At 43.4% G+C, this 17,682-nt stretch overlaps 1 protein-coding gene across 9 annotated transcripts in view; it reads right to left on the reverse strand.

Annotated features, from left to right (window-relative positions):
* The window catches only part of FOCAD (focadhesin), a 313,853-nt gene that overhangs the window by 271,747 nt on the left and 24,424 nt on the right, over nucleotides 1-17,682 (reverse strand). For 7 of the 9 annotated variants that reach the window (XR_007146086.1, XM_047828975.1, XM_047828979.1 and 4 more), the window contains 3 exons: nucleotides 9,903-10,001; nucleotides 6,630-6,704; nucleotides 4,198-4,352 (listed from right to left, as the gene is read on the reverse strand). Coding sequence is in view for 8 of the 9 variants with exons in the window: in XM_047828975.1 (XP_047684931.1) it covers nucleotides 4,198-4,352; nucleotides 6,630-6,704; nucleotides 9,903-9,959 (287 nt within the window). In the remaining variant the exon portion in view is untranslated. Of the gene's footprint in view, nucleotides 1-4,197; nucleotides 4,353-6,629; nucleotides 6,705-9,902; nucleotides 10,002-10,943; nucleotides 10,965-15,869; nucleotides 15,893-17,682 lie in introns of those variants that run through there. The other 2 variants (XM_047828981.1, XM_047828980.1) reach the window with 2 other exon arrangements.

The following is a 17,682-nucleotide window of genomic DNA, read 5'->3' on the forward strand; positions in this document are numbered from 1 at the left end:
TCCCATTTTGTTGTTTTTTTTTCTTAAGACATAAACAATGCAAAGTATAGTCTTTGTAATCACTACAAACCACAAAGCTCTGCTACTTGAAATAAATGAAAAAATTCTTGAAAAACAATTATTATCTCTACTGGCAACAATGAAAAAAAAATAGCACTTATATAACACATTTCATCACCAAATTGATTCCAAAATTAGGGGCGCCTTAAAAGATACCAAGAGAGGCGCAGTCGGTTAAGCGTCCAACTTCAGCCAGGTCACGATCTCACGGTCCGTGAGTTTGAGCCCCGCGTCAGGCTCTGGGCTGATGGCTCGGAGCCTGGAGCCTGCTTCCGATTCTGTGTCTCCCTATCTCTGCCCCTCCCCCGTTCATGCTCTGTCTCTCTCTGTCCCAAAAATAAATAAATGTTGAAAAAAAAAAAAAATTAAAAAAAAAAAAAAATTGATTCCAAAATTAAATCGGTTAGCTTCAGGGTCTACCCTGTTCACTTCTCTTTGTGGCTGATAAGTTAGGAACATTCTCAGATAAGAAACTTTGAAGAAAAAAAATGTTTCCCCAGGATCTTTCAATTGTTAAGATTCCTAAATTTGCTTACTGTAAAATGCAAGGCTTTCTTCTATATCTTGACCATATTTCCCAAGACCCTTGAAAACTAATGGACACCTTTATGTATAAGATTACTCACTGAAGCATTGCCTGTAATTGCAAAAATAATAATAATAATAATTGACAACAATGGGGAATTGGTAAATTATGGCACATGCATACAATGGAATACTATGCAGCTGGAAAAATTAGAAAGCACTTTATTTTTGTTAAAGAATCATCTCCAGGGGCACCTGGGTGGCTCAGTCGGTTAAGCGGCCAACTTTGGCGCAGGTCATGATCTCACAGTTCATGAGTTCAAGCCCTGCATTGGGCTCTGTGCTGACAGCTCAGAGCCTGGAGCCTGCTTCGGATTCTGTGTCTCCCTCTCCCTCTACCCCTCTCCCACTCGCACTCTGTCTCTCTTAAAAATGAATAAACATTAAAAAAAAAAAAATGATCTCCAGGGGCACCTGGCTGGCTCAGTCAGTAAAGCATGCAACTCTTGATCTCAGGGTTGTAAGTTCAAGCCCCATGCTGGGTGAAGAGATCACTTACAAACATAATCTTAATAGAAAAAAAAAAAGAAGGTATAATCTAACCTGCTCTAATTCTCCCTTATGTAAACAGAGACATCACTCTGGCCCTTTAGCTGCTAGTAACTTACTTTTGAATATAAACAGTACAACTACACAGTGCAAGCAGATTTTATGTTTATGAATTTTAAGGCTCGTGAAAACTACTTAGGGGGAAACAAATACCATTACCTGCATCTGAAAAAAAGCATAAGGCAAAATCTAGGTGGCTTGCTTAAGATCAACCAGTAAGTTAAAAGAGAGACACGTTAAAACATAAAATTCCTGATGTTTTATTTATTTTTGAGAGAGTGCAAGCGAGGGAGGAGCAGAGAGAGAGGGAGACAGAGGATCAGAAGCGGGCTCTGTGCTGAGAGCAGAGAGCCCAACGTGGGGCTTGAACTCACAAACCGGGAGAACATGACCTGAGCCCAAGTCGAATGCTCAACCGACTGAGCCCCCCAGGTGCCCCAAAACTTGACGTTTTAAAAGTCTCCTCAAAACTCCTTTTTTAGGGGCACCTGGGGGGCTCAGTCAGTTGAGCGTCTGACTTCAGCTCAGGTCATGATCTCATACTCTGTGAGTTCGAGCCCCGCATCGGGCTCTGTGCTGACAGCTCGGAGCCTGGAGCCTGCTTCCGATTCTGTGTCTCCCTCTCTCTCTGCCCCTCCCCTGCTCTTGCTCTGTCTCTCTCTGTCTCAAAAATAAATAAAAACATTAAAAAAAATTTCTTTTAACTCCTTTTTGAAGGGTATGTGTAGGTGCGCATGTGTGAGCATTCACACGAGGAAAAAGATAGAAAATCATTACATTTTTAGCCACGATCAAATTCTTACTTATTCAGAAATATATGATCATCCAGTAACTGTCAAAAAATGTGCTAAGCATAAAAATACAGGTTTAAAAATATATATACTACAAAAGAACAAGTAGCCCAGCTGGGAAGAGAGAAGGTATCTAGGCAGGAGAAGGGACGCCTGGACTGAGCCTTGAGGCATGAAGGGCATAATATCAGAAGGAAAACGGGAAGAAACCTTCCCATTCATGCAGAAGCTCAAGAATAGGGAATAGGGAAGGCCTGTGTGCGGCCGGAGAGGAGTGCTCGTGGCAGGACACGCAGGCTGAACAGAAGGCTGGCCCTAGTTTGGGCAAGGGCGTGTAGAGCACTCGGAAGAGTTTGGACTTCTAACTACAGGCGGCACACTATAAAGAAAAAGAAAGAAGGAAAGATAAAGAAGGAAAACTCAAGGTTCCAAAAAGATACCAAGAGAGGATCTAAGGGAACAAAATAAGATCTGCGAAGCAAAGTTAAAGGGCCAGAGGTTACTCAGCCTTCACACCAGAGGACAACAGGGAGAACAAGCAGCCCCACAGAGAGGGAGGGGAGAGGCTGGGTAAGAACTAAGAGAAGGGAGCAGACGCCCCAGTGATTTAAAGTAGGCAGAACTGCAGACATCCAGATGAAGATCATTTCTTGAAGCAAAGAGGGGCATCTCATTTTCAGGGAATGTGCCACGAGAGACGCTGACTTCCACGATGTGGTTCCAACACGGTCCTGTTTGACCACCTCAGAACGCTGTATGCCCCTTTCAATACTTTCGACTCCATTATTGTCAGTCTATAAATATATAGTCACACTAGGGGCACCTGGGTGGCTCAGTCAGCTAAGCATCTGACTCTTGACTTCGGCTCTGGTCATGATCTCACGGTTCATGCGTTCAAGTCCCGTGCCAGGCTCTGCGGCTAACGGCGTGGAGGCTGGTTGGGATTCTCTCTCCCCCTCTCTCTGCTCCTCCCCTGCTTGCACCTGTGCGTGTGCTGGTGCACACGTTGGGGCTCTCTCTCGCTCTCTCTCTCTCTCTCTCTCCCAAAATAAGTAAATAAACTTAAAAAAATAAATAAATAAGTACAGTCAGAGCAAAAATTCAAAACACCAAACATGCTTTACTTGAGATAATCAGAGCAAACACGTCTAAATCACAAAATACTTTTTTTAAAAATTCGTGCTGTTATTTCTTTTTCAGGTTTTATTTATATTTTTAGTAATCTCTACCCCCGATGTGGGGCTTGAATTCATGACCCCAAGATCAAGAGTTGCATGCTCTTACAACTGAGCCGGCCAGGTGCCCCAGTGCTATTATTTTCTAATTCACGTACTAAAGCCAAAGTCTGACCAAATATTACCAGTAATATATAAACTTTACCACCGTGGGAGTAGTATTGCTTATGGGCAACCTACTTGCTTAATGTAAGTCAAGAATTTGCACTGCACTCGTGAATTATAAACTACTTAGCTATTTTCTTCATTTAAGAAAAAAAAAAAAAAGAGCAGTGACAGGGCACCTGGGTGGCTCAGTCAGTTAAGTGTCCAACTTCGGCTTGGGTCATGATCTCACAATCCATGATTTCTTTTTTTTTTTTTAATGTTTTGTTTTGTTTTGTTTTAACGTTTATTTATTTTTGAGACAGAGAGAGAGACAGAGCATGAACGGGGGAGGGGCAGAGAGAGAGGGAGACACAGAATCGGAAGCAGGCTCCAGGCTCTGAGCCGTCAGCCCAGAGCCCGATGCGGGGCTCGAACTCACGGACCGCGAGATCATGACCTGAGCTGAAGTTGGACGCTCAACCGACTGAGCCACCCAGGCGCCCCTCACAATCCATGGGTTCAAGCCTCACGCCAGGCTCTCTGCTGTCAGCACAGGGCCCACTTCAGATCCTCTGCCCCCCTCTCTTTATGCCCCTCCCCTGCTCACGCTGTCTTTCTCTCTCTCTCTCTCAAAAAATAACATTAAAAAAAATTTTTTTAAAGCAATGACACATTTAAGCAGAGCCCTGAAACTTACAGACAGCAACTGACCACAAATTCCACAACTATAGAGTTTAAATCAGTGCCTACGAAATATCAACAGCATGACATTTGAAGGGAAAGAAAATCAACTGGCAAGTAGGGTGACTGTGGACCTTTAATGGCAAATTCGTGAATCTGTTTTCTAAAAATGTAAGTGTTTCGCTGATCAAAAGGGAAGGAAAGACGACCTGGTCGACGGAATCAGGTTGAGTATCCCATTGAGCACATAGCTGAACTCTGCGTGATCCTGGGCGACGAGTGCCACCAGAGCCTCGCAGCAGGCCGTTCGAACCACCGCATTATCACCGCAACACTTCTCCCACAGCAAGTTCAAAGCCGGAGTCTGAAATCAAACCAGTGATTAGAAGACACTTGCAACAAGCGCCAAAAGCATACAGAATCCCCCCCGCAGTTCGTCGAATTTGTTCCCAGCAGGCTACCTTCCCTCGACAAAGATGGTGCTCTTGTCCCACCATTTGTAGAATAAACTCAAGTCAGCTCCCCAGGAGAGATAGTGGATGCGTTCGGAGAGAGCAGCTCGCTCTCATCTGGTGCAAACTAAGCCGTATGACTTGGGGCTGAGCAACACGACGAACCCAACAGGAGATCAAAACTAAGACTGGACTCTGGCGCCGGGCTCTAACCAATCCCTCTGACCAGCCACCATCCATGTCAGTCCAGCAGTTAGTCTGCGCTGTGCTCCAGATCATACCTATGCTTCAAGCCCTACGTGCGGTAACATTTCCAGAACGTGTTTCCGCTCTCCTACCACCAGACTCTACCACCTCCATGCACCCCACCCCGCCCCAACGATGTCCCTGCCCCAACTTACTCGAGTCTAACGTGGGCCCAGAGGGAAGGCAGGGAGGTAAAACAGGATACCCCCAAGTTGCCCCGCCCACGGCGACCAACAGAAGCCGAGAAGACCGTTTTGGCCAGGAAAGAAATGGACTTTTTGCCTCCGCACGCTATGAACCTGTCATCTTTGACAGAAAAGCACCAGAAGGGCACAGGAGTCAATGTAAGTGCTTTATTTTGAAAAATCCTATAAAAGCAGAGACTCTAGCTTTCACAACTTTCTCAGGAACCCACGACCCAACAACCCCCAGGGGGTTCACTACTCGTGATGAATCCACGTTTGAATGTATGATGGGTTAAGCCCATTTAGAGTTACATGCGGTTTGAGGTGCTGTTTTTGTTTTTTAATGTATTTAAAGAACACATAACGAAGTTATTTTTCCCGCCTTCGGACAGAACTTATTAGAAAAGTGTATAATCTGAGAAAAAAAAAATTCAGCTCCCACAGAATAACTCAAAGAATGAAAATCAACATCATATTGTGCCCACTTCCCACTGTGGCTGGCTTTGGGAGCCTTTTCAGTCTTAGGATCCCACTCTAACAGCAGGAAAGAAATATTTATATTTCTTTAATAGTCACAGCAGGAAAGAAATATTTATATTCCATTTCTTTTATTCAGAAGGAAATTTTATTCGCCTGTACAGCCAGTACCAAAGGGTTCTAAATGTCATTACTCCATTAGAAGCCAGAAAAACGAAATCAGTGAATAAAAAACCATTGCCTCAGGTAATACTATGCCCTCGTGGAAGTAAGCATTCATTTATTAACAGAAGAGAAAACAGTTAGTTACAGGCATCTGACATTCAATAAATCCTGGCCGTTTAAGTAAAACCACTAGATCATCTCAGAGTACATAATGCGATTATCGGCAGGATTAAGATCAGGGTTCTCAGGAAACCTAATTTGTAGGACTACACACAAATGCCAGACAAATGCCAATTAGAGAAGTTTGCCTCTATGCTTATTTCGACATGGCAGCGGAAGCTATGGAGAGGGGTAACCTGGAATAGCTGATCAAACGCAAGGTGGGGGGGGGGGGGGGAAAAGCCACGTGCGAGAAAGTAAATCAACGGATTTCAGTTGTGAGAAACATTGTCCTATTTCCATCACCGGTATTTTCCACGGAGTTTACCTTAGAGCACCTACTTAAGTGGAGTTTCCAACCGTCAGGTTGAAATACACAACACCAGGTGACCAAAACCCAAGTGCTATATAGCTCGGTATAAGCTCAGCATGGCTTCCTCTCTCAGCATTCCCCTGTCCTATGCATGGTACGGACATGCATCCTCCAGCTCCAAGTACCGATGCCCGACCTTTCCCACGCACAACTCCTTCTTGGGCCACCATAAAGTACAAGAAATCACCCACATCCAAATTGATCCCCTCTATATTCACTTGCTCTGGTAAACAAAAATATGCCCTCAGAGGTAATCCTACCAGCATTCTCCAAGGCCATGTCTACCCTCATTTCACCCGGGGTTATTTTTCCCTAACAGTCACCAGACTACTCCCCTTCACCCCCCGACCCCCACTCCACATCTCATTCCCGGAGTCTGTCGTAACAAATTTTTTAATTGTCAAGCATTTGGAAGAAGAACATGGCAAACCAAAAAAAAGAAAAAAAAAAAAAAAAAAAAACCACCAAGGCAACGAACGTCTCATTTCTACAGTGACCTGAACTCCGGGAGAAACGAAAGAAGTGCGTATGTGCGGCTGGCAGCAGTATCCACATAGAACTCAAGCACGAGGTTGAATACAGACCTGGTCTGTGGATTGGTGGATCTTTTCTGAAAAACCACTTTCCTTTAGGACGGCAGCAATGAGATGACCCACAGCCTTAAAAATAAATAAATAAATAAATAATCAGTAAATACATTGTGTGAGAGGTTCTCTCCAATTAGTGCCTTTGAAGGTAACTCATATCGATACTAGCTGATAGGAACACGCGTGCGCCAGGCAGGCAAGTCCCATTCGTTTGAGCGCGTGATCTGCGCAAGGCACTGAATTAGGCAATTCTACGGGCATGATTTCTCATCTTCGTAACAACTCTCAAGGGAAGCCTTTTGATCCCAATAAGCAGACTACAGTTCACAGATGTTAAGAAAATTGCCAGGTTCTCAGTTCACATTGCTGTCACTTAGTATTGAAAAGTCATGCGAGATCGCTTCATCCACTTAAACCAGGAGACAAATGAGAAACTCCACAGCTTTTGAAATCATTTTTGCATCTACATGAAATCCATCGTGCTTCATCATGCCCTTAACGAAGATGGAGAAAACTCCTCCCCCTCTTGATGATCGTGGCCCACGCCGCCGATCCGAGCCAACAGGTCTCCCCCCCCCCGCAGCCGCCGTTCTCTCCCGCTTAGGCTCTGTGATTTAATTTCTTTCTTATTTTTCTCAGAGGTTTCAGCCCTTTAATAAGCTTTTGGCCTCATGAATCTCTGAAACTTTCCCATATCCTGCTTTGGTCAAAAAGCCCGAAATTAAATCTAAGACTTTTATAGGAGGGATGATGACTTAAGTACATAAATATCATTCTTTCCTACCACCGCAACTCCATTCTAGTTCTTTGGCCCCACCCAGCACCGCCGTCTTAGAGCTGGGGGCTGGCAGCAAGGACAGCCACCCTGTGCACGGGCTGGGAAATACCTTTCCAACTCCAGCCAAGTGTTGACCCTGCACTTGGACCAACATATGATACACCTGTGAATCCCTGTCAGCCTTGCACTCACTTAAGTCTCCGGAAAAGCGCGCAGAAAAACACAGCACCCACTCCTTTGTTTCTTTTCTGTATTTCACACATCGGAAATCCTTTAAGACCTCAGCGCATGATGGTCTCAGTCTTGCAATATAAATCACTCATTTACATGAATATTAAGTTTAAGATCAATTAACTGTCTCTTACCTCCCAGTGAAAGGAATAGTAACAAGAACTGAAGACCAGTGAACAGTTTTGGTGCCCATTTACAAAATATACCATATTTCATTGACTGTAACTGGCCATCATCTGCAAGATGCACCATTATTTTATGAACCACTAAGGAAAAAAGGCTGCCAATTAAACCTATGTTATATAATGCTCCTCATAATGTAGAATTGTGATTTTCTATTAACAGAAGAGCCCTTTCAGACTCATTTAGAAAATCGTGGCCAAGTTCACAATTGTGCAAGCCACACCAACTGTGTAACAACTGCTGCCACGAATTACTAGATGCAACCCATTTTCAAAGACGTTAAAATGTGAAAAGATGTGTGTGAATCAATGAAATATGGTGCTAACACTGAGCAGTGGTTACAAAAGAACAATAAGAAGTATTCACAGAGAACAGGGCACAATTGCAAGACCCAAATAAAATGAATGTGAAACACAACAGAGACCAAAAAAAAAATTAAATTAAATTAAAAAAAAAAAAAAAGCCACCGTTCACATTTAGAAAAGACTAGAAGAATATCAGCTTCCTGACAAACATTCCCCCACTGCCCACCAGGTTCAGCTTCTTCCTCTTGCCTGTCTATGTATCTTTCCAACAAATCAGAGAACAGAGGCTAAATTGATTTTGAAGTAACAAAATTTTAAAGTACAAAGTAGGGATAAATGACCCTATACTGCTACGTAAGTTTTCCATAATAGAATAAAGAGACATCCTCGGTGAAACAATACATGTGCACTTTGCAGTTAATGTAACGGTAACACACACAGGCGGTTCTCGGTTATCTATGCTAATGAAGGGGCTGCAGGCACAGAGAAACAAAAAACTGTGGACGGGATCCTCCACGCCATCATCTTCCTCTTCATGGTAAGGACCTGTGCTGCACAGGATAGGATTCCAACCCAGTCAGGTAGAAGGGAATCTTGCATAAGGAGTGTTCTACTCCTCATGGAAGGGTTCCCCACTACCCAGCTAAGTCAATTCCCACAGCAGGCATCTCCGGAGTTAAGTGTCGAAAGCAGCCCAGACGCTGGGTGTCTTCCAGTCTTCAGGCAGGCTTCTGCTGGCCCCTTGGCTTCGCTCTCACAAGAAAAAACAGTAAGCTATTATGGTATCTTGACTAACCAGAATGCTTCTGGTTAGGGGAAGGCTGACCAGAAAACCACTTTTGTTTTAGCCCTAATAACTGAAAAGCTCTCTAAAATACATTGTCACCATCCCCTGCCTACGTTAGTACATACATCAAGTTTGTTCCTCCAAGTGACTTACTTACTTACGTCACTACCTATCAAAATCTCTTATTCTTAATTGCCGTCCAGGGGTAAAATATACCATTTCAAATCTTAATCTCTCATACTCTGTAGATGCATAGCCATTTGCTTCTATTCCCAAAAATTAATTATAGACTAAAATAAATAGATAGATAGATAGATAGATAGATAGATAGATAATACAGATTCAGGGGCCTCCTAGTTAATCCAAGTTTTATTAGGTCTAATAAGAAAAGTATGAAATAAATAGAAGCTGAGATTGGTCAGTTTCAAATATTTACCCTCCTACATCACACGCAAATTTTTATTTTATTCCATTATTTTATTTTTTTTAATGTTTATTTTTGAGAGCGAGAATGAGAGAGAGAGAGAGAGAGAGAGAGAGAGATGGAGTGTGAGTGGGGGAAGGGCAGAAAGAGAGAGACACAGAATCCGAAGCAGGCTCCAGGCTCCAAGCTGTCAGCACAGAGCCCAAAGCGGGGCTTGAACCCACAAACTGCAAGATCATGACCCGAACCGAAGTCGGACACTCAACCGACTGAACCACCCAGGTGCCCCTCATTTTCTTTTTTTAACGTAATCTCTACATCCAACGTGGGGTCTGAACTCATGACCCCGAGATCAAGAGTCACGTGCTCCACCAATGGAGTCAGCCAGGCGCCCCTCAATATAAATTTTCAAATTAACTTAAGTAAAAGTTAATAAAATAATAATTATCCCTACTTATGGAGTAAAATATTTAATGTTAAAAAGATAAAGTTCCATCAACAATCCACCAGCAAGGTTCAGTTGTTACCATGAAGCAAAAATAATTAAATAAATAAAAATTACCTGTGATTGGATAAGAGAATTTGGAAATTCAAACCTTTTCCTGATATCATCTGACATTTTTTATTCTCTCAGATTCTCTTACAGGTATACATGCAGACTCTGTAATCAAAACAAAAGAATACTTGTTAGTCCAGAAAAGGAGTTCAAAGCAATTACTCCTCACATAACATGAAAGCAATTCGTTTCAAAGACAACAATGGAAATAAAGCATAGGGCTCTGCAGAGTAATTGTTGCCATACAATCATACCAACGACTTCAGTCCACAAATGCCACGATTATAAGTAAACAATAATGCTCAACCGCTCTTGGTTTTCCCCATTAAAGCTAATCCTGAAACAGATTAATTCGCGCTATGAAAACAAACACACAAACAAACAAAAACTCCAAAAGCTCGAGCCCAAATAACGTGACTTTAAAAGTTCAACCACATGTTTAAAATAGAAACTCTTTCATGGATCAAAACTTCCAAGGGAGAAAGACTCGAACTTCCCCAAAACTGTTTAAACTGTACCACAAGCTTTCATTTAAGCACTAATCCAACCGCTAGTGACAAGTGTAATGCCTAAGTGAGCTTCTCGCAGGAAGTATAGAAATGACCCAGAAACTCACACAATGAAACAGATTGCTCGTCTGCTAAAAGAGCAAGCAATTAGCACCAACTTTTAATATTTACATCACACCTCTCATTCCTACTGGGCTGTCAAAAAAAAAAAAAAGAAAGAAAAAAGGAAAAAAGGAAAGAAGGGAGAGGAGAGGAGAGGAGAGGAGAGGAGAGGAGAGGAGAGGAGAGGAGAGGAGAGGAGAGAAAAAGACAAAATAGTTTTCAAGCATACAAAAAAAGATGCAGGAGGGCAAGGTGGTGAAACTACTGACAGGATTTCCTAAGGATCTCAATTTATCCAGTCCATACAGCACTAAACCCACCAAATTACACTACTTTGAAAAATAAATTGCTTTAGCTCACCTATTTATTACAATATAACTAAAAATAATAATTAAAAATTTAAAAAAAAATTTTTAATGCAGGTACTCCAGATTACCTTATAAAAATAACAGGCCATCAAACCAAGCTCTGCTGGTCTCACAAACGTCGGCGCCTTGTGTTGAACCCGTGGCTGTAACTACTTTCGTCCCCTTTTTCCAAGGCTAAATTCTCTGAAGCGATCGTTTATCCTAGCCTTCTTCTTCAACATCTCGGTCCAACTTAACTCCCTTGAATTAGACATTTCACAGCACTGAAACAGCTTATTCTCAGACTGCAAATTATGCCCCCTATCAAAATCTATCCATTAGTTTCACTCAGCTCAAAATTTCTTCAACTTCCAGATGTGTCTGTCTCCTCTTTCTTGGAATTTTCTGCTCGTTTGAATTCTGTAAGATATCAGAACAGAATTCCCCAAAGTGTGTCCCTGAGAAATACAGGATATGCCAAGAGGGTTAAAAAAAAGGATTTTGTAGGGGTGACTGGCTCAGGCGTTTAAGTGAGGGGTTAAGCATCCGACTCGGTTTCAGCTCAGGTTGTGATCTCACAGGTTCATGAGATCGAGCCCCATGTTGGGCTCTGAGCTGACGGTGTGGAGCCCGCCTGGGATTCTCTCTCCCTCTCCCTGCCTCTCCCCGACCTATATGAACTCTCCCTCTCTCTCAAAATAAAAAAACTTTGAAAAGATTTTGTAAGGAACATATATTCCCACCTTGGATTTTCATTCACTCATGTAACAAGTACTTATTAGGTGACTGTCTATTTGGTGTCAGGCACTGTTCTGGGTGCTTTGGTGACCACGGGAAACAAAACAGACAAAAATCCCTATACTCATGGAGCTTAGAATATTACAGAAATACTTTCTATTTTAAATATGACAGTCAGAGGAGCACCTGGGTGGTTCAGTGGGTTAAGCCTCCGACTTCAGCTCAGGTCATGATCTCAGGGTTAAGGAGCCTGAGCCCCACGTCCGGCTCTGTGCTGACAGCTCGGAGTCTGGAGCCTGCTTCGGATTCTGTGTGTGTGTCTCTCTCTGCCCCTCCCCTGCTCATGCTCTGTCTTTCTCTCCTTCAAAAATAAATAACATTAAAAAAAAATTTTTTTTTAATTAAAAAAATAAAAAATAAATATGGTAGTCAGGGCCAGTCTCATCTAGAGAGTCTGACATTCGGTGAGTAACCCATACAGATGTCTAGGGGAAGAGTGTCACAGGCACAGTAAACAGTGAGTGCAAAAGCCCAAAGCCCATAAAGTGCTTAAGGTTCGGTCTAGAAAGAGCAAAGAAAGGAGTCAGGAGTGGATGACGGCAGAAGAGAACGGGAAATCAGAAAGCCAATGAGAAGACAGATCATAAGAGGTCTGGTAGATCACCAGTAGGACAGATGTATCTATCCTGAGTGAAACAGGAAGCTACTACAGGGGAAAAGTGGTTAGATTTTAACAGAATCACTTAAAGTAAGAAATGCTCAGGGGCGCCTGGGTGGCGCAGTCAGTTGGGCGTCCGACTTCAGCCAGGTCACGATCTCGCGGTCCGTGAGTTCGAGCCCCGCGTCAGGCTCTGGGCTGATGGCTCAGAGCCTGGAGCCTGTTTCCAATACTGTGTCTCCCTCTCTCTCTGCCCCTCCCCCGTTCATGCTCTGTCTCTCTCTGTCCCCAAAATAAATAAACGTTGAAAAAAAAAATTTTTTTTTAAAAATAAAAAAAAAAGAAATGCTCAGATTCGAGATATAATTGAAGGGAGGGCAATGTGGTTGTGGCTAATGATTGCATGAGAGTATAGAGGAAAGGTTCAGAGATGACTCCAAAGTTTTTGATCTGAGCACCTTTAATTTTAATCTCCATTTCTTTGGGCATTTTATACATTAAACCAAACAATTTAGGGCGCCTGGGTGGCTCAATCATTAAGCATCGGACTTCAGCTCACGTCATGATCTCACGGTTGGTGAGTTCGAGCCCCGCATCAGGTGAGCACAAGCCCTGCTTTGGGTGAGTCCCATTCTCTCTCTTTCTTTGACCCTCGCTCATTTGCATGCTCTCTCTCTCTCTCTCTCTCTCTCTCTCCCCCTCTCTTTACCCTTCATGGGATTCTCTCTCTCCTCTCGCGCTCTCTCTATCTCTGGTCCTCACTCACTTGCACCCTCTCCCTCTCTCAAAAGAAAAAAAAAAGCAAAATTTAGGGCAAAAAATGTATACATCACTTACCATGACATTTTTTTTTACTAAAGGAAAAGATGGAGTCCCCATCAACTGACATAGGGAAACAAGTTTTGTGGGCAAAGACTGGGAGTTTCATTCTGAACAGGTAAGTTTCAGGTGTCTAACAGATATACAAATGGAGATGGTGGGTGGAAAGTTGGATACATGAATCTATAACTGGAGAGACAGATCTTAGTTGAAGATATAAATGATGATACACATTAATTATAGAATCTCGGAATTTCTAAAGCAAGAAGGCTGATAAACTTTGCTTCACCCAGAGCTTACCAAACTTATCTGATCATGGCACCCTTTTTTCTAGAAATATCCATTAACAATCTATACAGCCAGCCTTTCTTTCTTGGGATAAACACTGGGAAACTCTGCTCCACGGACTCCTGCTCCTCTGTCCACTGCACTTCCTGCATCCCATCTTCCTGCTCCCAAGCTCCTTGTGCTCTCTTCCTTCCTAGAAACTCCCAGAGCCCAGTCATGTAGCTAAATACTTCCCTGCCTTCTCTTACAAAGATAGCAACTGGAAAAAAATAAAATAAAATAAAATAAAATAAAATAATAATAATAATAATAATAAAGCCAGAGACGGGCACCTGGGTGGCCCAGTCGGTTGAGTGTCCAACTTTGGCTCAGGTCACGAACTCACGGATCGTGAGTTCGAGCCCTGCGTCGAGCTCTGTGCTGACAGCTCAGAGCCTGGAGCCTGCTTTGGATCCTGTGTCTCCTTCTCTCTCTGTTGCTCCCCCACTTTCTCTCTCTGTCTCAAAAATAAATAAACGTTGAAAAAAAAAAAGTTTCCCATTTCGGTCCCACGTTTCTCAGTTTCCCTCTCTCGAGTTTCTTTGCTACCATCCTCTACATCCACTCAATCAGAGTCGGTTTCCTCCCTCCCAGCACCTCACAGCCTGCCTCTCCTCCCCGTTTCTACCCTCCTCGCCTCAGTTCCTCACGCTAGGCTTCCTTCACTAACTGCGTGGTCTCGGGATCTCCACGCACGATCGCATCCCTTACGCTGCTGTCAGGTTCACTGTCCTACGACGTGATTTCCATCCCATCATTTCCCTGCGAAGAATTCAGAGCGGGGGGTCTCACTAGCCTGTCAGACTCAATGCAGATTCGGATTCTGAGCTTTGAACGTTTTATTTTTTTTTCTTCAACGTTTTTATTTATTTTTGGGACAGAGAGAGACAGAGCATGAACGGGGGAGGGGCAGAGAGAGAGGGAGACACAGAATCGGAAACAGGCTCCAGGCTCTGAGCCATCAGCCCAGAGCCCGACGCGGGGCTCGAACTCCCGGACCGCGAGATCGTGACCTGGCTGAAGTCGGACGCTTAACCGACTGCGCCACGCAGGCGCCCCGGATTCTGAGCTTTGAAGACCTCCATCAACCATTTCCCCGGGTCACCTTCAATTTCACTGCTGTCTGCTTCCGATCTGGCCACAACACTTCTCAAATTAGTCCCACGTGCTCATTCCTGAGGAATTTTCCTTACGCTGTTCTTGCCTGCATAAAATACCCTTCTCTATATGTTCCCTCTATTTAAAGATGAAATTTCTTTCATAGCACATCTTTTTCTGTCAAGCCTCTCTCCAGTAGCCACATCTTGTAATAGTCACCTTGTTTCATATTCTTGCAGTATTTGGGCTGACGAACACCATCATGTGACTAATTGCATTAGGATTGGAAATATTCTTTTCTAAAGGGTCAGGTAGCGGCGTGCCTGCGTGGCCGAGTTGGTTAGGCGTCCAGCATCAGCTCAGTTCACGATCTCACGGTTTGCGAGTTCAAACCCCGCATCTGTCGCTGTCAGCGCAGAGCCCAGTTCAGACCTTCTGTCTCCCTCTTTCCCTGTCCCTCCTCCACTCACACTCTCACTCTCAAAAATAAAGAAAACATTATAAAGATACATAAATATAAGGGTCAGATAGCAACTACTCACATCTGCCACTGTAGCCTGAAAGCAGCCATATCGACCAGAGCTGTGCTATGATAAAATTTTATTTACAAAAACAGGAGGACAGTGGGCCACAGTTTGCTGACTCCTGGCTTAAATAATGACAATTTTTTTAATTAATTTATAAAATTTACTGACACAATTGCTAAAATTGACATTCAGATTTGGCCCTGTGCTCCCAGGCACAAGTAAATATACAAATAAGGTAACTTACACACCTTTTATTGTGTAAAAGATGGGCAGGAAAGTACCTTTTATCAAAGAAAACAATCTTTTTCATACTTCTAACCTCAAGGAAATTTGTCAGATGAGGCTTTATCTGGGCAGTACAGAGTGATATAATAAGCAATACTGCCAATAACGTAAGCTAAAGGGAATTTTATATTACTTCTTTCTTAAAGAAAACCCTGGGGGCGCCTGGGTGGCGCAGTCGGTTAAGCGTCCGACTTCAGCCAGGTCACGATCTCGCGGTCCGGGAGTTCGAGCCCCGCGTCGGGCTCTGGGCTGATGGCTCAGAGCCTGGAGCCTGTTTCGATTCTGTGTCTCCCTCTCTCTCTGCCCCTCCCCCGTTCATGCTCTGTCTCTCTCTGTCCCAAAAATAAAAGAAAAAAAAAAAAAGAAAAAAAAAAAGAAAAAAAGAAAAAAAAAAAAGAAAACCCTGAATAAAACCATCGGGATAACACACCATATGATTCAGCAAAACAGCCCCAGCTAATGGAATCCAAGTACAGATTTCTGATGCTCCAACTCGGTAGAAAGTACACCTTAGACTCTCCAGAGCAGCAGACGCTTAGAAACGTATCACAGAATAGACTTACCCACGTGTGAACAGCCATAGAGCTAACTAGAAGAAAATGTGTGGTTACCCTCTCTGATCCAGGCCCCGAATGGTGAAATTCCAAAATGCTTTGGGGACCGATGAGCGGCTGGTAAGGCTAATAGCTTCTTATGCAGTGAAAAAGCCAACCCTTACAGAAAGAATGACTCTGTGTGCAGGAGGCAGGCCGACAGAGTAAAAGAGGGCCGTTTCATCAAGGTTACCTAAGTAGAGATGACGAAGAGCTAAAGTTTACAAAAGAAGCCCTAACACTCGTGTGACACGCCAGAGAATGAAAACACACTTTTAAAATCTATGGCAACGGGATCCTTCCTAATAAACAGCTGCCAGCCATTCTAAAAACCACTACCCAAGCTGCATTATGATTTGATATCATCCTTGATTTGCTATCCTTGGGCTGCAAGCTCCAAGTGTCTTTCATCTGCCAGAGACTTGGATTTCAAGGTTAATCACAACCATGTGGCCTTTCCGGGTATCAGAACATCATATCCTCTTAGGGAATTTCAAAAAACAAGAGTACATAATGCTTGCTTTAGCACTGGTAGTCTAGCTTGGGTCCTATTTTTTTTTTTTATTTTTGTTTTTCAACGTTTATTTTTATATTTGGGACAGAGAGAGACAGAGCATGAACGGGGGAGGGGCAGAGAGAGAGGGAGACACAGAATAGGAAACAGGCTCCAGGCTCTGAGCCATCAGCTCAGAGCCCGACGCGGGGCTCGAACTCACAGACTGCAAGATCGTGACCTGGCTGAAGTCGGATGCTTAACCGACTGCGCCACCCAGGCGCCCCACTTGGGTCCTACTTTTAATCTCAACTTCCCTTGGGCATTTAATACGTTAAGGAAAACAATTTATATATTACGTCTTACCGGGACACTCTTTACTAAAAGGAAACCACTCACGATATGCTCCATAAACCACATGTGACAAAAAAAGTGTTTGCTTTGAAAAGATTTATCTCCAACCTGTCATTGTGCCTTTTGGCCCTAAATCTAAATCAGAAAGTGAATTTTTAATAAGGCCTTCAAGTTCCAAGTGAATCAAAGCATTTGCTTAACTTAAGCAATTATCACCTGATCTGCCACGGTGTTCCAGCAGCATCAGAAGACTTCCAAGAAAATATATCTATAGGGGCACCTGGGTCGGTTGAACATCCAACTGTGGCTCGGGTCATGATCTCACGGTTCGTGAGTTTACGTGTGAGCCCTACATCGGGCTCTGCGCTGACAGCTCGGCACCTGGAGCCTGTCTGTGTCTCCCTCTCTCTCTGCCCGTCCCTAGCTCACACTCTGGCTCCCTCTCTCTCTCTCTCTCTCAAATAAATATTTTTTTTTAAGGTATAAAAAAATTAGAAAAGAAATCTATCAACTGCATTCTAGAGGTAATAAAGGAGCAGCAGGTAGACAAAGCACTTTAGGTTTTCAAGTTTCTCCATAGTTTCTCTAGGATACAAACATATACAACCATCTATCACGCAAAGGTGTTGAGCGTCCAACTTCAAATGGCATGCACAATCTGGAAAGTGAAAGATCTAATTATATTCACACTTGCTACGGGAATCCGCCAGAGGGATTATGTAGGGTGGTTGGGAACGGGATGCGGGGGCTGGAGGGATCTGATGATCACAGAGAAAGACAACTTTGAGCACTCTTCACCACCAGATTCCTTTATGGGAAGGACTCACGGCGGCAATGTAGGTCAAATCAAGGCTACTGAAAGTACACTCCTGAAGCCAGTTTACATTAGCAGACTGATAAAAATATATACTTCGTTCACATTAAAGGGACCCTGTG

Source organism: Prionailurus viverrinus, chromosome D4, assembly GCF_022837055.1.
Source record: "Prionailurus viverrinus isolate Anna chromosome D4, UM_Priviv_1.0, whole genome shotgun sequence".
Classification (NCBI taxonomy): Eukaryota; Metazoa; Chordata; class Mammalia; order Carnivora; family Felidae; genus Prionailurus; species Prionailurus viverrinus.